At 31.5% G+C, this 22,209-nt stretch overlaps 1 protein-coding gene across 1 annotated transcript; it reads right to left on the bottom strand.

The window, feature by feature from the left end:
* Positions 1 to 738: 738 nt before the first annotated feature.
* LOC139521082 (aspartate, glycine, lysine and serine-rich protein-like) lies at positions 739 to 11,311 on the bottom strand. The gene is made up of 12 exons (XM_071314384.1): positions 11,279 to 11,311; positions 9,668 to 9,735; positions 8,178 to 8,201; positions 7,321 to 7,362; positions 6,578 to 6,598; positions 6,023 to 6,052; positions 5,148 to 5,177; positions 4,016 to 4,096; positions 3,312 to 3,361; positions 2,299 to 2,556; positions 1,539 to 1,740; positions 739 to 766 (listed from the first exon to the last, which is right to left on the bottom strand). Exons 1-11 carry the CDS (start codon positions 11,309 to 11,311, stop codon positions 1,553 to 1,555), a joined length of 825 nt encoding a protein of 274 aa, XP_071170485.1. The 3' UTR covers positions 739 to 766; positions 1,539 to 1,552.
* Positions 11,312 to 22,209: the final 10,898 nt, after the last annotated feature.

Genomic DNA, 22,209 nt, shown 5'->3' with positions numbered 1-22,209 from the left:
GTTATAAAAGTAAGTCAACATTAGAACTAAAACATGTATGTGTCAACAATGTCGACAGAAATTAAACCACCGAAATAAAGGACTGTAATTTCAAGCCTACAGATTAGGCAATTCATATCTTGATATAAAACCGGAAGTAATATCTTATAATCCCAACACATGTGCATATTCTTAACCGTTCTTTCGAGCAGCCAAAATTTGTCATGGTTCAAACAACGCGATATATATAGGACAGGTTCACTTTGTTCAGTCTTTTGCGACACTCCCAAGTAATCGACTAGGTTATCATGGCGACCATACAAGTTTTGCACTAAAGATACTAGTTCATGCTCAAAGTGTGATATCTACAACTATACGTTTATTTGTTGGATAGGTGTATATGAGTCTGATTATACCCTTCCAAAGCACCTGCGATCAACCCAGTTTTGGGTGGGGTTCGTGTTGCTTGGTATTTAGTTTTCTATGTTGCGTTGAGTACTATTATTTGTCTGTTTGTTTGGGTTTTTTTGCCATGGCGTTGTCAGTTTATTGTCAATCTATGAGTTTGACTCTCCATCTGGTGTCTTTCACCTTTCTTTTAGACTTGTGTCTCATCTGTTTAGAATACATATAAAATGAAGCAGAATTGCAGATAACATTTATTAAAACGATGCTCTGAGGTTATACAATAATGAATCAGGCAGAAACAAATAAGGTGATACACTTATTCATATCATTTATAGCACAGTCTGAGAGATAAAAATATATTGATGAAGTCCTCAAAGTTCTGAAAAGAATAAAATAAATCATTGTTTACTTATAACAAGAGCAAAACAAAGTTGTAATATTACATACATTTGGTTTATTGAAATATATAACTTATTAAACAATAATATTTTTTCATAACCAAAATCGGTTACATTATTTTTCTTTTCTGTACTTCTGTATTTCTTCATTTCTTAATATTTGTATTTGTCAACATCTTTGTTGTTTTACTCTTTTAATGCTGTTATTTTCAATTTCCCGAAAACAAATTAAAAATACATTATAACACGTGTATGTTTTTGAGTATGAAGGTCAAATATCAATTGATTTTTTTTAATAGAAATTTTGAATTCATTCTTTCATGAATGCTTGACCTCCAACCAAAGATTTTTTGGGAATAATTGCAACATTCAAACAAAAACAAGCAATATGTAGGAATGAATAAAATGATTTTATCAATAATCTATGAATTTCGTGCATCCGCTTTTTCTAGATTCATCTTTCAGGATTTTTAATTCGGAGGCTAGGGATATATGAATAACGGAAAAAAGGAAAAGGTTTTCTGAGGGAATTTAAACATCAGTTTTCAAATAATTTAAAAAAAACAACATTTATCAAAATTTTACTGTTAAGTATATAACTTTCAAAAATTTCCACTTTTGCGACATACTGTATGAGTTTATATACGCATATGCATGTCGGAGTTGCATGCATAGCACGAGACCCTTATCCTGTTTGAATCCGGTATCGCTTTCTCCGTTCGAAGCTCATGCTTTATCCAATAATTCCCTCACCTGATAGTATATAGTTAAGCATTACAACTTCCGACAAAGCCACATGTTAACTTCTGTTGACACCATTCAGTTCCAGGTGCACATGGCATTATAAATGCACCTCCATTCAGGTCACACTGGAGGAAATGTGTTGGACAGCTAGTTCCGAAGTATAACTCTACTGGATCTTTTACTATACCGTTAGCACATATGTCCTTCAGATCTACAATGTTAGCAAGAAGACCATTCTTTATTTTTCATCTAGGCCATATTGTTATGTGAATGACAGATAAAAACACATAGACGAACTTTTTTTGTACAATGAGTGTAAAATATCCAACTATTGGCAAACAGAAAGTGGCTGCACGTCGGATGTAAAAATTGCTTACACGCTACAACTCAACATTGTCAAGTTTCATACCAAAATAAAACCAATTTCTATCATAGAAGCCAATACAACTTTAACGAAAGTTTTTTGTGAATGTCTTACGGATAAACAGACGGACGGAGTGAAGGACGAAGTCGAATTGTTACTAGTCCTGCTTTCGCCGTTGGTGACTCAGTTAAAAATAAGAGCAATAAAAAGTGTTAAACCAAAGAAATACCTAAAAGTTATGTACCCTTATGTATGTAAACAATAAGGCAACAATATTATAAAATTTAATCTTAAGCAATGCAAATGTTACACATATGTACATATCTCTCACTAAGAGTTAATGAGTATGACAAACAAAGATTATTCAGATATATTGAAACTCCTCTTAATTATCTGTCAACTCACCTTCTGGGTTTTCAGCTTCAGTGCAGTCATCATTGAGCATGACTAAGTCGTTATCTTCTCCATCTCCAGTATCCCCATCACCTCCACCATCTTCACCACCATCTTCACCATCTTCTCCACCACCATCTCCACCACCATCTCCACCATCTTCTCCACCACCATCTCCACCATCTTCTCCCCCATCATCTCCACCATCTCCACCATTCTCTCCATCACCTGTACCTGTCCCGTCTCCGTCAGATCCACTTCCATATGAATCTGAAATCCCAATAAATAAAAAATATAGGGATTCGTATAAACTCGTTTTTTACTTAAAGGAAATTTTAAAAAAGGAACAAAATAAATAAAGGAACATGTATAACTTAGTAATTTTTCAGTTTTTCTGTTGTTACAGCGGTATACTACTGTAGCCTTTATTTACGTTGTTTTCTTTATTTGTGTTACACTCTGTTTTAGTTTGTTACCTGGATTTGTTTTTGCTTAATCTAATTATGGCTATTATATGAAACTTTTAAACTTTTAAATTTTCGGTTATTTAGTGCATAATTTTAATACTGTTATATAATAGTTTAGGCTTATGAGGTTTCATGACAATACTAATTAACTACTACTATATAATCAATAGTTCTATTGCGAAAGGGAGAGAGTGAGAAGAAAAAACACATACAATGATGTGCCAAAATGTTCGTGATAGAGCCAAAGCCATAGACAAATGAAAACAATGCAAACAATAAGAACAACACAACACAGAAAAGGTAAGTAACATTAACCCCTTTCGAAAACAGGTAGAGAGTGTCTCAGGTTCTCCGAATTAGTAAATAGTGCTGGCTTCTTTAGAAACATACAGTATAGTACCATAAAAAAAGTAACATACTAAACGTTCTAGCAATAGTAAAATATAACTTTTTATATATTAAAGAAAGGAGGGATAAACATTCTCGAACAAACTGTAAATAATCATAAAAATGCATTGATTACAATTTTGAACAGAAAAATTTTGCATTGTTACGTACCATCAAATGGGTAGTAGCATCTTGTTTTTGTGAATAAATACCTTTCCACCCTGTAGATATATTAAAAGATAATCATTATCGCAATTTAAATAACTGTATCGACAAAATATAAATATTGTTATCAAACTGGAAAGTTAAATACATATATGAAGTTTCAACAAGCTGATTGTTAACAGTGACATAAAAATAACTTATTGATAGTGTACTTCATGTTTATTTTGTTTTAATGGATTCACAAACACCCTGCCACGTCTAATCTGTGTTTCTGTTGGATGTTTTTTTGCTTTGTATCGATTTAATATGCTAAACCCTTTTCAACTGATTTTTATAGTTTGTTCTTGTATTGTGGTGCTGTAACACGTCTGTGCCAGAGTTAGAGGGTTTAAACATGTTCTTTATCTTCCTGTCCAAAGTCATAAGAATGTAGTTTAGTGGTTCGCAGGTTCATAGTTGAAGGCCATACGGTTACATACAGTTGCTTTCATCCACTTTATTTGAACTTTGGTGAATAGTTGTCTCATTGGCAATCATAACACATCTTCTTATTTTATATAAAAGTTTCCAGCACGGAGCTGTACTATTAAATCATAGTAATAATTTAGATTATTAGAAAAGCTCTTAAAATAGCAGGTACCTCATATTTGTAGAAAGTTATACTATAATTCTACTGTTCCTTCAAGTATATAAGACCAGTTAAAACTTACTTTGAACATGTCTTCCTTCTTCTTTTTCCTTTCCTGCACATAGTGATTATCTTCACAGTCACACGTTTACACTGACATCGTCTGTAATATTTCAAAATTGATATTACACAACGATTAAAGATACCATTTGAAGTTCAACTTCTGTTTACAAAAACGTTAGTGCTGTTATAGTTGAGAGGAATCACACGTTTTTTTAGGTGCAGGATATAGGGAATAAAAAGTGGGATCTGGGGTAAAAATAAGGAAAACAGTGAGAAGTGGGAAAACAATACACAAAAGCGGGATTTAGAAAATGAGCACCCCTGTGTCACTCCCTCATCAAAGTTGTTACAGATCATTCCGACATTAAGACTTTTAATAAGTGTCTACCATGTCTACTGTCTGTGATGGGTTTGTCTATCGAGCACAATCTAACTTGGGTCGACGGAACAAATGTCAAATATTAAAGATAATTGAAACTCATATATTTTAATTGTGGGAGGTGATGGTCTAGCGTATAATCTATAGTTGGGTTGCTGTTTAATGAGAAGAGGAACTTCCAATGGTTATTTTAAAAGAATTGTAACAATCAAAATAACTTAAATGTCTTTTTGTTTGTGTGTAGTCATACATTTTGTTCAGATCTACTTTCAGGTATGGTGATGATGTATGAACAAACTAAAACAATATGCATACAAACTAAAGACCTTACCACACTGAGCAATGCTTTGAAATTAATCAATTGTAACAAACAAATGGAATCCGAAGATTATAAATAAAGTTTCGTCATAATAAATTGATATTTCCTTATATTATAAATCAGTGGAGAGAAAGGATACAAAAAGGGTCAATTAAAAATCGAATCATAAGTTGCATTCGTTAGTGTCATAATTAAAGACATAACAGCAGATTAATGGTAACAACGCTGAAACATGTATGTGGTCAGTGGGTCAACTGTCCCACAGATTAACAAAAAACGGTCAACCAAATCATAATATCGTCCGCGAACTTTCAAAAATATTACTCTATTTTTTACAGTTTGCTCTAGGATTCTTATTTATGACAATATTCAAACTTTTATAACTGATCATGACAATATGAGTGTTTTAGAAATTATATTAATAACAGGCGTCTAAGATCTACATCGTTTTACCGTCTCCTGTTTCTTCTGCATTTTCTTCCGCTGTAAAAATAAAGGAGAAACATTAGCAATGATATATATTTTATGATGGCATGATACTAAACCCCTAACGGGAGGGATTGTACTTGATAGTCATATGATGAAGACATAATCTTTCAATCAGTTTAATTTAGGTCTGGAGCTGACATGTCAGTGTAACTGCTAGTAGTCCTTTATTAATGTATGTACCATTGTCATTTTGCTTAGTTTCTTTTGTTACCTATTCTGACATCGAGTTTTACTGTGCGCATTGCTATGTGTTTCTTTATTCTTAATTGGCTAGATGTATAGGGGAGTGTTCAGACATGATTAACCCCGCCGCATTGTTGCGCCAGGAGCCTCTGGCCTTCGTGAGTCTTGTATGTTTTTCAATTTTAGTTCATTGATATGTCCATTTTCACTGAACTAGTGCAAAATTTTATTTAGGGGCCAGCTGAGGACCACCTCTAGGTGTGAGATTTTTCTGGCTTTGTTGAATATCCATTGCTAGCCTTCGGCTGTTGTCTGCACTTTTGTCGGGTTGTTGTCTCTTTGACATATTCCCCATTTCTATTTTCAATTTAAATGTAGTGTTTCCGATGTATTTGAATTCATTTCAGCCTCCTATATTGTTTGAAAATTTTCAACTCCTTTTATTTGAAATGTCTAGTATATATATGAAGTACCAAGGTGTTGCATATTATTATGATATTTACAGGTTGTTGGGTGGGGTTTATTTTTATTGTATAATGGTTTTTTTTTTCATTTGCTCTTAGAGCCTTTCTTTTACTAGCTTGAATTTTGATAATTTTTCACTTAGATTTTAGACATTAATTCTTAACAGTTGACAGAGATCTACATAAATATACCATTTCTTATTTCTTTTGCCTTGGCGTCCACTGTTGAAATAAAGAAGAAAACTTTAAATGTATAATGTAGATGTGGATAATTCTATGATGTTAACCACTTTTTACAATCTGTGGATATTAGATAAAAACTATTAGTTATCAATTATATCCTTTTCACTATTGTTATCATGTCCATTTAAAAATGGTTTTATACGTAGAAATAAAACAAGTTTAAACATTTCATAAAACATTGAAAGTTTAAGAAATACTTGTTCTTGAAAAATTCAATACTGGTCTTGTTTTGAAAATTAAATTATTTTGAACATCTATGTGTCGATACCTCTGCTGGTTGACTATCAGTCTCAAAGGGTATCACCAACCCAGTAGTCAGCATTTTGGTACTGACATGATTATATAGTACACATTTTTTATTTTAATTGTTCTTTTACATTCTTCGCTTTCAAATATTAAGCTTTGGGCATTCCAATTAAAAATCAATTAAGGTAAATCCCGAACAGCATTTACGAAACTTATAAAGTGTTGTTTTTATTTTAAATGATATATTGTATACCTTACCTGTTTTTAGCTGCAGAACCTCTGAAATTAAACACATAATGATTTAGTGAGATATGCAAAATGTAATGCTTTGTGATAATCCAAAAAATAATGATCTAGTGAGATATGCAATCAAAGAATGAAAAGGAGTAGGTTCGGAAAGAGCCGAATTTGGACTCAAATTTCAGGTTCATCTAATGAAAGATTTTGGACCCTTTTTAAAGACTTTAGTGTCTACTTCAGTCGATTCAATTAGTTTATGTGAAAGATTTTAACTGATTAAGTCATTATAGACGCTCAAATTCAAGATTAAATATTAAAAATGTATCAAATATGCCATAATATGTAACGTTTCAGATGGTTTTTGTCAAAAATGAAAGTGGCCGCATTCGTGTTCACTCTCAACCTTTATATATGTTATGTATTATTTTATAATACAACTTACAATTAGATATTAAGAATGAACACAAATGCAGCCACTTCCATTTTAGTCGGAAACCGTCTAAAATGTATGTGTGCATTGTATTGTCCAAAAAAAAGTTCATTTTTATGTAGCAGAAGTATTCTAATTTCCAATAAATAGCTAAAAGTTTACATTTTAACAATTTTGCAAAACTGCTATATTTTGGGGCCAAAAAGGGGTCTTACTGCACTTTCTTCTTTCATGTTTTTTTTTGTGTTATCTTGTCAGACTAGTGTCACAAAATATTGTACAATTTTTTTTCATAAAATTTCAATAAATATACTCTGAACGAAATACTTACCCGGTTTGTTGTGTACCCCTCTTTTCTCTTCTAAGACTGTTTCTACAATTAAACAAAAATTCATGTAAACTTCAAAACGACTTATAAGCTTGCATCAATCTTTCAAGTCGATATGATTTATCTGTTATACATAATGTAGTTGGTATCAGTTTGTCTTCGATATCCATATATTTATTTACAGTTAGAGACAGTCATGTCTAAGAATTTTCTAGTGTGTATACTGCACAACTTAATATTTTGCTCTATGCAATACTACTTAGTCGATATTTGACGCTACTTTCTTTTTGTGGATAAGTCCTAAAGACTTGATTCTAACCTTTCTTCTGTTTTCATTGTTAAATAGTTTTTACACGGTTTGTTGTTTATCCCTCTTTTCACTACTATGACGAAACGCTCGTTTGGCGTATCAAATTAAATGCCTGGTACCTTTGATAACTATTTAAACCTTTTTTCTTCTGTAATAACGATATCAAAGATTTACCTGCTTCACTCAACTTATTCATTTACATATTGCTCTTGTAAAACTGTGACATGATCGTATGCTTTCCGTGGAGATAAAAACATACATGTAGTTCCCGATGATAATCCTGTTTACTTAATTAATGGCGGAGATCGCCAAGTTGCCAAGTTTGCAAATTGAGTACAAAACATAGTTTGACGAACAAATATAGCAATAGCGGGCAGATATGAGCAAACTAGTAGACAGTAAATATAGATGTGTTGTAGGTAAAAAAAAATCAAATATGGCAATATACAAGTTATAAAGACACAATCTGTAAAGGAACAAAGCTTCAACAAAATGTATGTAAATGTTTCTATCAAAAAAAGGAAATTAAGAAAAATATAAAGCAACTTACTCGCTTCTGCCACTAACTTCTGTCCTGAAAAATAAAAACAAAATATTTGACACTATAAGTAAAATTCAAAATATCAATACTGATTTATAGTTGATAACCTTGACCACCCTATTTTGGAAAGTCTATTTGTGATTGTTCGTTTCATAGTTCCATAGTAGAAAACGTCACTTTTCTGCTACTTTGCTGTACTCGTGCGAATATTCAATTGTTTTAATAATACGTAAATAAAACAAGAAGCAACTCATGATGAGAAATCGCATTTATCAGTTTTGATATACCTGACCCCAGTTGTAGTTGAGAGCAATAGGAAGAAAGAGAATGATTTGAGCTACTTTTATAAAACTTTGTTACTAAAAATGTTCTGTAGTAATTTTGGAGTTATCTTACTTATTACAAATATTTCTATCTTTAAACTTTAAAATTGGTCTGCATTATATATCACCTACATTAGTAAATCGATAGTAATAAGTAATTGAATGCACTTTAAACAGCAAACGATAAAATTGAGAACGGATATAGGGAATGTGTGAAAGAGAAAACAAACCGACCAAAGCGCAAAAATCAAAAGAAGGCCACCGATTGGTCAACATGGCCAGAAAATGCAGCAACCTAAAGTTTGCTTCAGTTGGCCCCTAAAAAAAGTGTACTAATTCAGTGATAATGGAGGCCATTCTAAACTCCAAAACATATGAATGAACTAAAATCAAAATTTAAACAGGGCAAACAAAGGCCACAAGCTCCTGACTTGGGACAGACACAAAAATGCGCTGGGGTTAAATATGATTTGTGAAATGTCAAACCTCCCCTATACCTCTAGCCATTATAGGAATAAACTAACACACAAGTCAGAGTCCTGAGCTCATAATAGGTAACAAAAGATCATACAAGCAACGCCTAACCGAATGATTGATATCAATTACTCGTTTGATACTATTTTCAAGCTAGTCATACTCTCTGTACGTTTAAGAATCGTTGTCAATATAATGGAATTTGATACGACTGTCATACAAGTGATTACACTAGCTTTCAAAACCATGTTTAATCCACCATTTTCTTCATATGAAAATGCCTGTAACAAGTCAGGAATATGACAGTTGTTATCCATTCGTTTGATGTGTTTGAGCTTTCGATTTTGCTATTTGATTAGGGACTTTATTTTTTTTTTTTTTTGTATTTACTTTTTTTGTTGTTGTAACAGCTCTATGAATGAAAGGCTCATGTGTGTCTTGCCTCAAGGCACAATTTATTCCCTAATTTACAAATGGCAAAAAGATCTTATTCACTTACTTAGTTTTGTATAATGTTAACTTGTTCTCAACCCGAATATGCATAACATATTTGCATCTGGAAGGTGGGCAAGAAAAAGATAACTTATTTATCCATAAGCCAGATCAAGTCACTCTGATGTTTTCTATGGGTATTTTCTTCTGATAAAAATTTATGGTCGAAGAAGTTTATTAAAGAATTTAAGACACATTCAAAATACTTACCCAGCTTGTTTTCCTTTACTTGTGTTTCGTTTGCGTCTGTAAAAATTGATTAAATAAAAATCAACTGACTAAATGAGAAGAACAAATTGGAAACAGTTACCTTCTATTGACAAAGATACGAGAGAAATTGTTAATTTACTTTAGAATGGGGTCCGGATAACCCTCATCACTAGTAGTATGTCACAAAATGTAAACGATCTTTTTTGAGGAACTTCCTTTATTTTAGTTGTTAAACTGTTTTTGTAATAATTTTAAAAAAAAATTACAAGGAGGCAAAATTCCTTCAATAATCATAATGACAATTTTTTTTTTTTTTTTGGAAAGTCTAATATTTTGTAAAATACCAATGTTTGGAGGTCAAGGTTAACAACTAAATATTAATCGAGTTTTTTTTCTGTGACCGTCTACATCAATACTGATGAAAGTGATCACCAACAAAATTCAAATTGATGGTAGTTGTGACATCTTGAATGCTGCCAAGTTCAAGTCAGATCTGACACCATGAAGGTTTGTTTCGAAGAAGAAACTTAGAAGAAAATTGATTAGTTGTACTTGAAATGGATTGTTTAAAACTCAGATGTGAAACAGTGACATGATATACATCTCCTTGTGTTCAGACAATGGATTGATTAATACTCTGTTTACAGTTCCCTGTAAAAAAAATTACAAGTATTGAATTTCCAAAGTTCCTTTCCAAAGATTATTTTTTTCTTTTTTTACAAGACACCTAAAGAAGTTAGAATGAAAGTACTATGTTCAAATTGTCGATCGGATTCAATACAATAAAAAAAAACGTTGGACTAGTGTCGATGTGTCTTTTAATTTTTTATATACATATGCAAATGTCAACAAAAATTATCATTTATCATTTTATAACTATCATACCACCAAATTCCTTTTTTATCTTATAAAAAATCACACCACCCGTAAAGGCTAGTATACTAGACAAAAGTTAAAATGAAAAGTCAAATTGAAACGTTACACTTGCATTAACATAATGATCGTTCCGCAATAAATCAAGGCATTTCCATTATACTGGAAATATTAGAAAATATTTAAATATCGTATATCAATTAATTTTTATTTTAAATCACTGAAATCTTCGAAATGTAATGTCCTCATTTTCCAAAAATAAACTGTCGGTCCAACTAATGTGCATTTTTTTAATTTTTAACACTGTTACCTGGCTTTGTTTGAAATACTTGGGTAAAATACTTGGCACAAAAAGTTAACACTCGTTTGTAACGCTTTATACATCAAGCGTACACATGCAGTGGGTGTTCGGTTTATAATTTAATTCTGCATTAGCGCATATACAATCATGCATATTTTGACCAAGAAATTTATAATAGTTCAAACTGACGAGGTTATAGTTACAAGAAAACTGCGGATGGAATTAATTCAAGAACGGGCTCATCATAAATCCTCTGACTTTATAGAATTGCTGGCGTTTTATCATGTTTTGAAAACTTTAATATTTATAAATTCCATCTTAGGAAGTAAATGAATTTGTTAATGTGAAATATTTGGACAAAATTTTGGAATTGTATCCCTAGCCTGTTCTTTGTTTTTTTGGCAACATAAATCCGCGGCTGTGGAATTGTCCCATACGTTATAATTTAGACCCTTCTTCTTCGACGTCATTCTTTATGTTCAACGTACAAAATTGTAAGTTAGGTATCAATGATGAGTTTATATACTTTTTCAATCCCAGAAAAAAGCCTGTGGGGTACGCGTAATTAAGACAGCAACCGACTAACACTATTAAATCAAAATAGATATTAAGTAGTGAAAACCGCTTTGAGTATAGATAATTTGTGAATAATTTATACGAGAACTACCGAAGAACTGATGCATGGATATCCGACATCTCCTTTTGATAAAAAAAAAAAAAAAAAAGAAAAACATGCCAAGAATATCATATTCATTAAAGGACCAAAAAGAAGATACTATTGATAAATCAAAATTTTAAAGAACGGGGAGTTCTATTTGATGTTTTCTTCTTCAAAAGACAAATTCACTCATTTTGGATTTGGAAGCCATCAAGCACAAAAGTTTACAAAAGCACTTGGAATTTGCAAATACTCTATCAAAAGTTCATTAAAGATATGAAGCACAGATTTACTTTTAAAAATTTGATATAAATAAGATAAGATAAGATCTTTTAAATTTCAATTGAAGTGCCCATGATGAGTACCGTAATTTCTTTTATAATTGAGAGACACACAAAAAATGACAATCACATAGAAAAAACGAACATAATCACCTTATATTTTTTTTACCTTAAGCCACAGCCAGACCAACAAATAATTGAAAAAAAGCCAATTAAACCTAACGCTTTTTAACACTTTGAAATTTTTAAAACTTCTAGCAATTTGATTTAAAGAAGTCTTTTCTACAAACAATATAGATAAACATTTTTTCAAGTCAAGTCATCAATTCAAAAAAAAATCTCTAAGCAAATCATATATTGTAGAAAGTGCCATTAGCTCTTTAAAAAAATTGTTCAAATGTTATATTACAATAACTATACCTTTTAAGGGTCTCCACTTCGACACTGACGACAATAATTACCAACAAAATACAAAGTATTGGTAATTTGGACATCTTGTATCGTTGCCTCGTTGATTAAGACTGGTGTTGAATTACCCCAACAAGGTAGTTTAAGTTTAAGGTGTAGTGCATTGAAACCAAATATTATTTTCAATATGCTATCAAATGAAATTATCGACCGTGCAAGGCTGTATAGCCAGTCAAGGTCGTTAAAACTTCCCTCATCATCAAACATTATCATATATGTGAGATGAATTTTAATGTAGACTTTCATATAATAAAGCCAGATTTAACATATTCGTGTGTAAGATTTTGAAAATCTTATTGAGTCACACTGAATAGGTTGATTGATTTTTGGTTGCTTGCTTAACGTCCAGTGACAAATATTTCATGCATGTTCAGGATGATACACACTGAATAGGAAATCATACTGTGACCTACATGTATTTATATTTGTCTTCGTGTCAGTTCTAAACTTTTTGAAGTTTATGTATACCTTTTACTCTATCAAATGATCAACTAATAAGATAATCTTATATTCTATTGAATAACATTAACGTAACTCACAAAAGGGTCGGGTGCGGAGGGTATATAATTATATCCTGATTTTGAAAATGTATTGCTATTCAAAAGACAATCTTCTGAATTTTTCATTCGATTCAATTAAAATTGTTAAAAAAAATAACCACTTTTCCACGATAGAAATGACATTACAAATAAGAAAAATCATACCCCCTCCCCCTTTTCCATAAACTAAGTGGTACAATAAATTACTTACAATGTGTCTTGTATTTGTCATACACCGTTATGTTATAGATAATGCATATTTTAAGGTTTTTCTTGTCGTAGAACACACCGAGGGGTGTCAGGATTGGTCTTTCTTTGAGCAATCCTGACATCCCGAGGTGTGTTCTACGACAAGAAAAACCTTAAAATATGCATTATCTGACTTATATACCGTCAAAACAAAATATGTTTGTATAAAGATTTGCAAAATTTAAATAGAAAAAAAAATATACCCCCTCCCCCTTTTCCGTTAACTAAGTGGTACAATAAATTACTTACAATGTGTCTTGTATTTGTTATACACCGTTATCGGATGGTAGCAATACATTTGTGTCTTACTTCATGCAGTTACAGTAATATTTTTATTGTGTATGGATAATAATTTGTAAAAGGTTTATATCTAGATTAATTAGTGAGTTGTATTTCACATTCTAAATGAGCCGTAGGGTGTATTAAAACCTTTTAGCATTAGAAAAGAATATCCCACTTTAGTGTTGTCGGTAAAATAGAATACTAAATTTTGCAAATCTTTATAAAAAAATATATATTTTTTTTACGGTATATAAGTCAGATAATACGGTCAGTCTTTCATTTGATCAATCCTGACACCCCTCGGTGTGTTCTACGACAAGAAAAACCTTAAAATATGCATTATCTATAACATAATATTAAAATCTTGTAACATGAATTGGAACTTAAATTTTATTTTTTGCAAAATTTCAATGATGCAGCATTTCTATAGTCAATAATTTTAAAATAGACTCAATAAAATTGATGTCTTCTGAAGTAGTTTCCTTTTCACATGATTTTTTAATAAATCTGTTAAGCTCTCATTGGTGAACAAAATGTCATGGACAAAATGTCAAACAAAATATGTAAATATAAGGTTATCAAATCTACGACAAAAATTATTCATCCGATGAATTGTAACTGAAACTTCAATGGTCTATTTATAATTACTTTCAAATGTCCAGGGGTTTTTGCATTGGATTTATTTCATAATTTAAAAATCGTAATTTAAAAGATTTAGTTTTTCAAATACAAATCTCATGAAATTAAAGTCAACTGAAGTTGCATTTTGTCACTTGAATCTGCAAATCTAACTTCGTTTGGCTAATTTCAGACGAAGTATATACTATTATAACATTTCAAATTACTAGTATATCTACCGATTGACATTCTTCATCGTATAGGTGTAATACCACCATTGATTTTTCCCTATTAGTCTTTGTTAAATTGGCACTTTTAAAAAAATCGTACAGTATTTACCTTTATTTCAACCAAAGAAATACTTTGCATGTGTAAAGTTCAATCCTTTCCAGTGATACAGTGAAAATTTCACACTACATTTCATTGCATATAAGAAAGTAACCACCGCCGAGGGTAGACAACCCAATTTTTACACTGTTATACTGGTTACCTGCTTTGGTAACTATGTAACCTTAACGTTCCAAAATATTTTATAAGACCATCAAATAAAAAAAGAATGATGCTTTCAAACACCCAACATACATATTTACGACTCAGAAAAATTCAAGTGCATTGAAATGCAGGGTTAATTTTCTACAACTGTCAAATTCAAGGGAATATTTTTTTATGCCTACTTTCGTATGCAACCGGATGTGACGTACCATGATTTGGTGGTATTACACCTATAACATAATAAGGCTGTATTGTAACATCTCAAATTACACACACGTCGTCAGAAAATTAGCAAACAAATGTTAGATATGCAGATTTCTGTATAATAGATATGAAAATACAGATCTTTATTCCATAAAAAATAGTTTAATATTTCACATATTTTAGACGAATTTGACGTGCAAATAAACTCATTATAGATACCAGGTCGAATTTTATATTTGCGTCCGACGCGCGTTTCGTCTACAAAAGACTCATCAGTGACGTTCGAAATAGTTATCAAAGGTACCAGGATTATAACTTAGTACGCCAGACCCGTGTTTCGTCTACATAAGACTCATCAGTGACGCTCATATCCAAATAGTTATAAAGCCAAACAAGTACAAAGTTGAAGAGAATGAATGAATATGAAGAGGACCAACAATTCATAACGTTTTACCAAATACTGATAAGGTAATCTATTCATGCCAATTATATTGCTACTAAAATATAGGAGAACAACATGTGTATCAAAGAACAAAGCAGAATGTTCTACAGCACTTTTGACTGTAATTATAAGTTGTGCACATTTTAGTTAGAATATTACATGAATCGTATTAGGATCAAATCAAATGTGCATTGCATATCAAGGAAAATAATACCGTACAGTGTCTGATCTTACATGTCAACATAGATATTAGTCTACACCTTATAATCTTGCTTATCATGTAAATTCATATCAAAATGCGTTCAAACACATGTAGTAATAAATAAATTTGGTGTTTTTACTGTCTACTGATTGGTTAAAATTATTAGTTTTATTTTCAATGTTGTCAATTTTGATGGCGACACGCCCACTCTGACGTTGTGTATTCATACGCCAACATGTGTGTGCGTTGTTATTGTTAATATAAATATTATAAAAAGTTCTTTGAGCCTTATTTTGATAGAAATTTATTTATAATGAATGGCAATAATTTATTTTGATTTTATTGAACCATAAAACTAATTTTTGACTCTTCACATTTTACATAATCCGCTTCGCGGATTATTCAATGTGAAGAGTCAAAAATTAGTTTTATGGTTCAATAAATTCAAAATAGATAATAGCCATTCATTAAATGAAGCGCTTTTCAATTTTATAGAAATATGTAAAATTGTGGAACATATTTTTGAATAGATAGCATAGACTCTCATATATAGATATAGGAAGATACAAATAACAATTTAAAAAGTAAACCATTATAGGTTAAAGTACGGCCTTCAACACGGAGCCTTGGCTCACACCGAACAACAAGTTATAAAGGGCCCCAAAGTTACTAGTGTAAAACCATTCAAACGGGAAAACCAACGGTCTAATCTCATATACTCACTTTCCAGTAGGATTTGACAGGTTTTAAGGTTTGATCCTGTGAATGGACAAATACAGTGGGAAATGGCCAAGCTCTTTTGAATAATAAAGAACAAGGAAAATATGGGCATTTGTATATAAAAAAACAAATATTTACTTCTAAATTTATATTTTCAATGAAATATGCTGTTGACTAGTTAATTTTGATGAATGATGTCGATAAACCGTTTATTTAAGGCTAACATACTAAATAAAGGCAACAGTAGTATAACACTGTTTAATAGTCGATAAATGTATAAATTTAAAACAAATTCGGGTCACAAGCCAAAACCGAGGGACACATCAACTATATAATAAGACAATCGAATCACCGAACTGCAGCAAAAACAAACGCCAAAATACATAGAAACGGACTATTTGACAACAATCATATATGATAATATGGGCAATTTTCGAAACTAAATTGGAACAGTTATGATTGGGAATTTATATTTTATGATGTACCTTAGTGAAAAGGATACACCATGGACCGTCCGTCAATAGAAGGATACACGATGCATTCCATGTCTTCATATGCATACTAAAATAAAAAGAACAATAAAACAAAAAACGGTAATTTGATCGTGTAAATCAAAACGTTCATATGCGACCCGCCATGTTAAGCTTTGTTAAGCTTATAACGTCATTGTGAAAAAAAACCTGCTGTTTACTATGTTGTTAAAATTCGTTATTAAACCAGATTTAGTTTTTCAAATTTAAAACTCATAACTGTAAAACTGTATGGTGTTTATGCGTTAAACACTTTTCCGCAAAATAGAAGAAGTGGGTCCAATTCGGCTACTGGTTTCGACAAGTTTGAGTACTCTTCTATGCGCTGACTAAATTATTTTAAAAATAATTACATATGATTGTGAACGAACAAACAGCATTTTTTTTTTTATTTCAAAAAGTAAATACGGGATCTGCAGTTCATGTTTTACCTACTTAAACATAAAATACCTTATGCTGTAATATTCAAAATATATGTGTTATACACACCGTTTTATTTATATCCCATTTTCCAACTATTTGATTTAATCAGATATATTTGAAATTAAATAATTTGTTTGGCACAATTTTTTTTAGAATTTTGGGTTCTCAATGCTCTTCAACTTTGTACTTGTTTGGCTTTATAACTATTTTTTATCTGAGCGTCACTGATAAGTCTTGTGTAGACGAAACGCGCGTGTAGCGTATAAAATTATAATCCTGGTACCTTTGATAACTATTTGGTCAACAAAACCTCGACAATGATGGTTCACTCTCAATTTATTTACTATACAATGTATGTGTTACATAGGAACAGTCAATGATACGAACACAGCGATACACTTTCATGCATCTAACATAACGATGTTCAAGGGTTATTGTTTTTGAAAATGATTAAATCTCTTTTCAAGTGTCTTATTTTATCCATCTCTTTTGAGAACGCTTTCAATTATCTCTTATTCACTTTTCCTAATATCTTTAAAAAAAAAAGTCATACTCATCCCAAATTTTACTGAATAAGACTGTTGTGTTACCTTAAATTGAAACAAAATACTCGTTTAATTAAAAATAAATGGATACCCAATTTATCTTAAGCCGCGGGCTAGTTAAAGTATGAAGTAGGAAACTTATTAAAATAAAAGTCATATGAAATTTCAAAGGAAAAAAGTATGTTTTATATACTTTAATTGGAAAGATTTTCTATAAATCAAGTGTAAATGCACTTTATTGTCAAAGGAAACGATGTATCGATTTTATCAAAATCTTAATAAATGTACTGCCATTGAATAATCGTCTTCCCGTATTTTAATTCGCCAATATTTTATGAAGGGACCTTAACTACCGGGCCTCTCCTTAAAACTTCGACCACCACACAGAGCTAGTGCGAGGGGAACACCCGTGATGTAAGAATAATAACCAACGAACCACAGGAAGGTGAATAGTAATCACTGATTCTTAAAGAATAAATTAGATACATAAACAAGTTTGATTAACACATAGAAACGCATTAAAAATAAAATTAATTATAGAATAACTAATCGAAGAATTCAAATAGAGAAAAATATTCAACGCGTGACCGAACAACACATTAATTCACGAATGCGCGTAGCGCATGAGTTAATTATCAGTGTTGTTCGGTCACGAGTTGAATATTTTTCGATATTTGAATTCTTTAATTAGTTATTCTTTTTATTACATTGGCAAATGGCTTTTTTGTAAGAAGTTAATGTATAACATGTAAGGAACTATATCTTATTTCTACGATTTTTTATTTGATCCGCCGTTATCGACGTCTTGACAACGCCTATTGTTGTATGACGTCAGAGAGTGAAATAACCACGTTTCTTTCACATGTGAAATTATCGGTTTTAATCTAACTGGGAAATCAATGTAATTCATTGCAACCAATGTAATAAATGGCTGTAACAATTTTCTTAAATTTCACGTGTTTCAGGTGCTCTGTGTTGATTGATTTACAATGTCATGAACTGGGGAAAACTTCAGCAGTATATTCGAAAGTGAATTAGCTTGTGATCAACAATCACTGACAGCTGATCACTGAACACAATATCATTCTCGATAATACGTTAGAGATTCGTAATAAATGTAAAAAAAATGTACATGCAGGACTTTTTTTGGTATATATGCATGCATTATATCAACAATTTCGAAAACATTATGATCAGACGAAACTCGCTAAATATGACTTTAATTGAATATATATGCGGAAAGGACAAATCGATACTTAATTACAGTTTAAGCAGGTTTTTATAGTTCTTCAACTTTCATACAGGAACATCATAAAGAATACCACAATATTTAATAGTTATCCCACGAGGACTTGGTGTGTCAGTGTAAAATCACCCCGATGACCGGAGGCCAGAGGGTGATCTAACACTGACACACCAAGTCCGAATGGGATAACTATTTTACATCCCAGCTGTTTTCTTATTAAATGAAAAACCATTTAAAATTCATAACATCTAGTTTAGAACGCCACACAACCATTATAATATACTTTATTTATTACTATATGGTGTATACCCGTTATGACCCCCGAACACGATGAGTTGATATCAAACAATGTCAACTCGCCCTACTGGCCAATCGGCCCAGACTATATCGCCACTTCATAAAAAATTCGCCCACTCTTGTTTACCGACTTGAAAAAGTGTAAAATCAAATTGAACAATCAGTCTGACAACTCAATAATTAACGAAAAGGGTTTAAACCCCACTTAATAAAGGATTGCCAACTTGCCCCACTTATAAAAAATATGTTCAAGTTGCTTTCTTTAAGTATGTTTAATTGCAAATAGTTCGTTTATAATAGTTCAAAATAGATCCACTCGTCCTGGTGTAATGGTATGTGTCGTGGCTTGATATGCTAAAGGTCTTGAGTTCGAATCCAAGCATATACACTGGATTTTTTCTACGCGAATTTTGATAGATAGTCTTTTTCGTATAATTAATTATAAGTTTTATAGTGGATTTGACATTCCCGCCAAAATGTTACAGAACAAAGGAAAGCATGCATAACAAAGAAACTCAAACTGGGGTTATCCGGCTCAGATCACCCCTGTTAGAACAAAGGAACTTGGATGTAATCTGTAGAGAAATTATAAAATCAAACTACGTTCAGTTTAAACTTTAATAACTTGAAACTTATCGTCCTTTCCATTTTTATTTTAATGTTGTGTTTCTGTTGTGTCGTGGTTCTCTTATTTAATGCGTTTCCCTCAGTTTTAGTTTGTGACATGGATTTATTTTTGTCTATCGATTTATGAATTTCGAACAGCGGTATACTACTGTTGCCTTTATGTATTGCTTTTGCCTTCAATACTGAGTAATTTAGTTTATTGTCTATAAAAAGCATGTGCATTCAAGAGGATCAGTCTGTTTATCTAAAGACGAAATATAATGTATCTATAGAATTAGACCCAATGGTTTGAATAAGTCGATAGACGCGAAGATAGGTTATGTACTTCATGAAGTCCAAATCCTTAAAATATCATATATAGGGAAAAAGAAAAGAACAAAAACAATATTTCACATTGATTAGAGAAGTCCAAAGAAATTGTAAGATATGTTTGCATGGTTGATTTGAATTATAAATACTAGTTACTTCACAAGTTGAAGCCTGGTAAAAATAATATATAACTTCAAAGTCAACAAACATTTACAAATTTAAATTTGTTTAAGAAATAATTGATGCCAGCTATACTTTATTGTAGTTTTAACATGGGTAGGCATTATATTTGTGATTATTTTTGCCAGAGCGATAGCGAGGGCTAAAATAACACGAATATAATGCCTACCCATGTTAAAACTACAATAAAGTATAGCTGGCATCAATTATTTCGATTCTGATTAGGACAATTACGGTAATTTCTATGTTCGCTGTGTACATAGGTGTACCGTATTTGTGTAGGCTGTTCCATCAACCTTCCTGTCGATTTTTATCCAACTAGTTCAAACCAGTTTAATTTCGCAAAGTTGTATTTCTAAAATTCAAAATCGAAACAGAAATTAACAAATTAATTTATTAACTAAATCAATGTTTGTGTCACAATATAACAGAAAAGTTATATTACAACAGTCTTTTCCTTTGAGGTCAATTTCTGACACGCACATTTTCAAGTCAGTTGTCAATGGCGGTGGACGCACAAGGAGAATCGGGTAGGTCTCTATTTACTAAATCAATCGTAAATATTCCGCCGGTTAATATTGTAGCATTGGTAAATATGTTCATATCTGATAGAGGATTCCTTGATAAAGTTGTGCTGACATTCGAGACTTGGCAGTAGGGCCCTTTGACAGAGATCCATTTATACTTGCGGTGGCTACACCTTGCAAAGTTGATCAAAGCCAAAGAGCACGCCTTTGTGCATCTGACGATTTCAAATGCTGTATTACATGATGATTAAAATTAATACTAGGTGACAATCTTGTTGCATTTGTAAAATGGATTGGAAACCTTGGTGGTATATTGGTAATTACGCCTATTTTTTTTTATAGGAGAATGGGGTTCGATTCCCTGCTAGGGTCAATCCATTTGATCAGAAATATGAAACAATTTTGTCATTTCAGTACAACAGTAATAATAACCTATACTTTATTTTATATTTTATCGTCGGAACACATGTTTCAATGAAATAATAATATACAATGACATGCCTTTTTAACGGGAGAGATGAAACGTGTTTTTCAGAGGGAGGGGTTTTGAAATTAGAACAGCCAACATGAACGTTGTGGTATCTAGGTCAAATATGTCAATTACGAATTGTAACACATTGTTGCCATTGTAAAAGTATTAGTAACAAAATGTGTATCATTTTAGTGTTTGAAAGTGTTTTAATTTAAGGAAATACATTAAATGCATACTAATTTGACGAAATTCATTTTTCTGCCGTAATCAATATACGCATGTGCAAACTAATTTTATTGGATAATAAAGTATGGTTTCTTTACAAAGCTAAAGAAGCACGTCATATTAGAATTTCAGATACTCGATTCCCTCTATATTTAATTGTATAATGTTAAATTGTCGTAGTAAAGAAATTGTGAAGGAGATATAATAGTTACAATTTATTTTGGTCTCTTTTTGAGTTTGAAGTGAAAATCATGCTTTTCTGCATAAATTGAATATGCATAAAATCATCGAAATCGAATCATTAAAATAAATGCATCTTATTAAATGGTTCAAAACTGTAACACTTTGTATGCGATGTATGGTAGAGATCTGAAGCTTCATTACTAAATATTTAACTCAAAAGACCGATTAGAAAATAAATTCAAGCTTCAATTGAGTCTAATTGCATTAAAGTTTACACAAGATTGCTTCACCATAGCGAAATGTCTCCCATGTTGTATAAATGAAGGGGTTAGATAATGTGTGTCATTTTGCTACATTGGTACGTACAAATATAGTGAAAGTCTAAGGAAACCCAACGAAAAGACAAATCAAGATTGCAATATAATATTTTAAACTTCACATGATGACAAAAAATACTTACAAGTATAACATCATTCCATCAAATGTTCTCAGAGGAGTTGTATTCGCAACGTGACTCAATTGTCATACTAACAAGTATACTATCTTTGAAAAAAACTAAGATGGGAGCATATTTGATTTGTCGGTTTGGTCATATTTGAATGTCTGTCATTTGACGTCAAAAGTTTGACACTTCTGATAATTAAGCACA

Source organism: Mytilus edulis, chromosome 1 (genome assembly GCF_963676685.1).
Source record: "Mytilus edulis chromosome 1, xbMytEdul2.2, whole genome shotgun sequence".
NCBI classification, from domain to species: Eukaryota; Metazoa; Mollusca; class Bivalvia; order Mytilida; family Mytilidae; genus Mytilus; species Mytilus edulis.
The sequence above is the reverse complement of the archived record's forward strand: the minus strand, read 5'-3'. Positions and strand labels throughout refer to the sequence as shown.

Coding starts and splice junctions, on each gene's coding strand:
- LOC139521082 (XM_071314384.1), bottom strand. CDS start 11,311: ATGACGTCGAAGAAGAAGGGTCTAAATTATAAC. Junction 8,202..9,667: donor AGTAAAGGAAAACAAGCTGG/GTAAGTATTTTG, acceptor TTTATTTTTCAG/GACAGAAGTTAGTGGCAGAA. Junction 4,097..5,147: donor TGCAGAAGAAACAGGAGACG/GTAAAACGATGT, acceptor GAAATATTACAG/ACGATGTCAGTGTAAACGTG.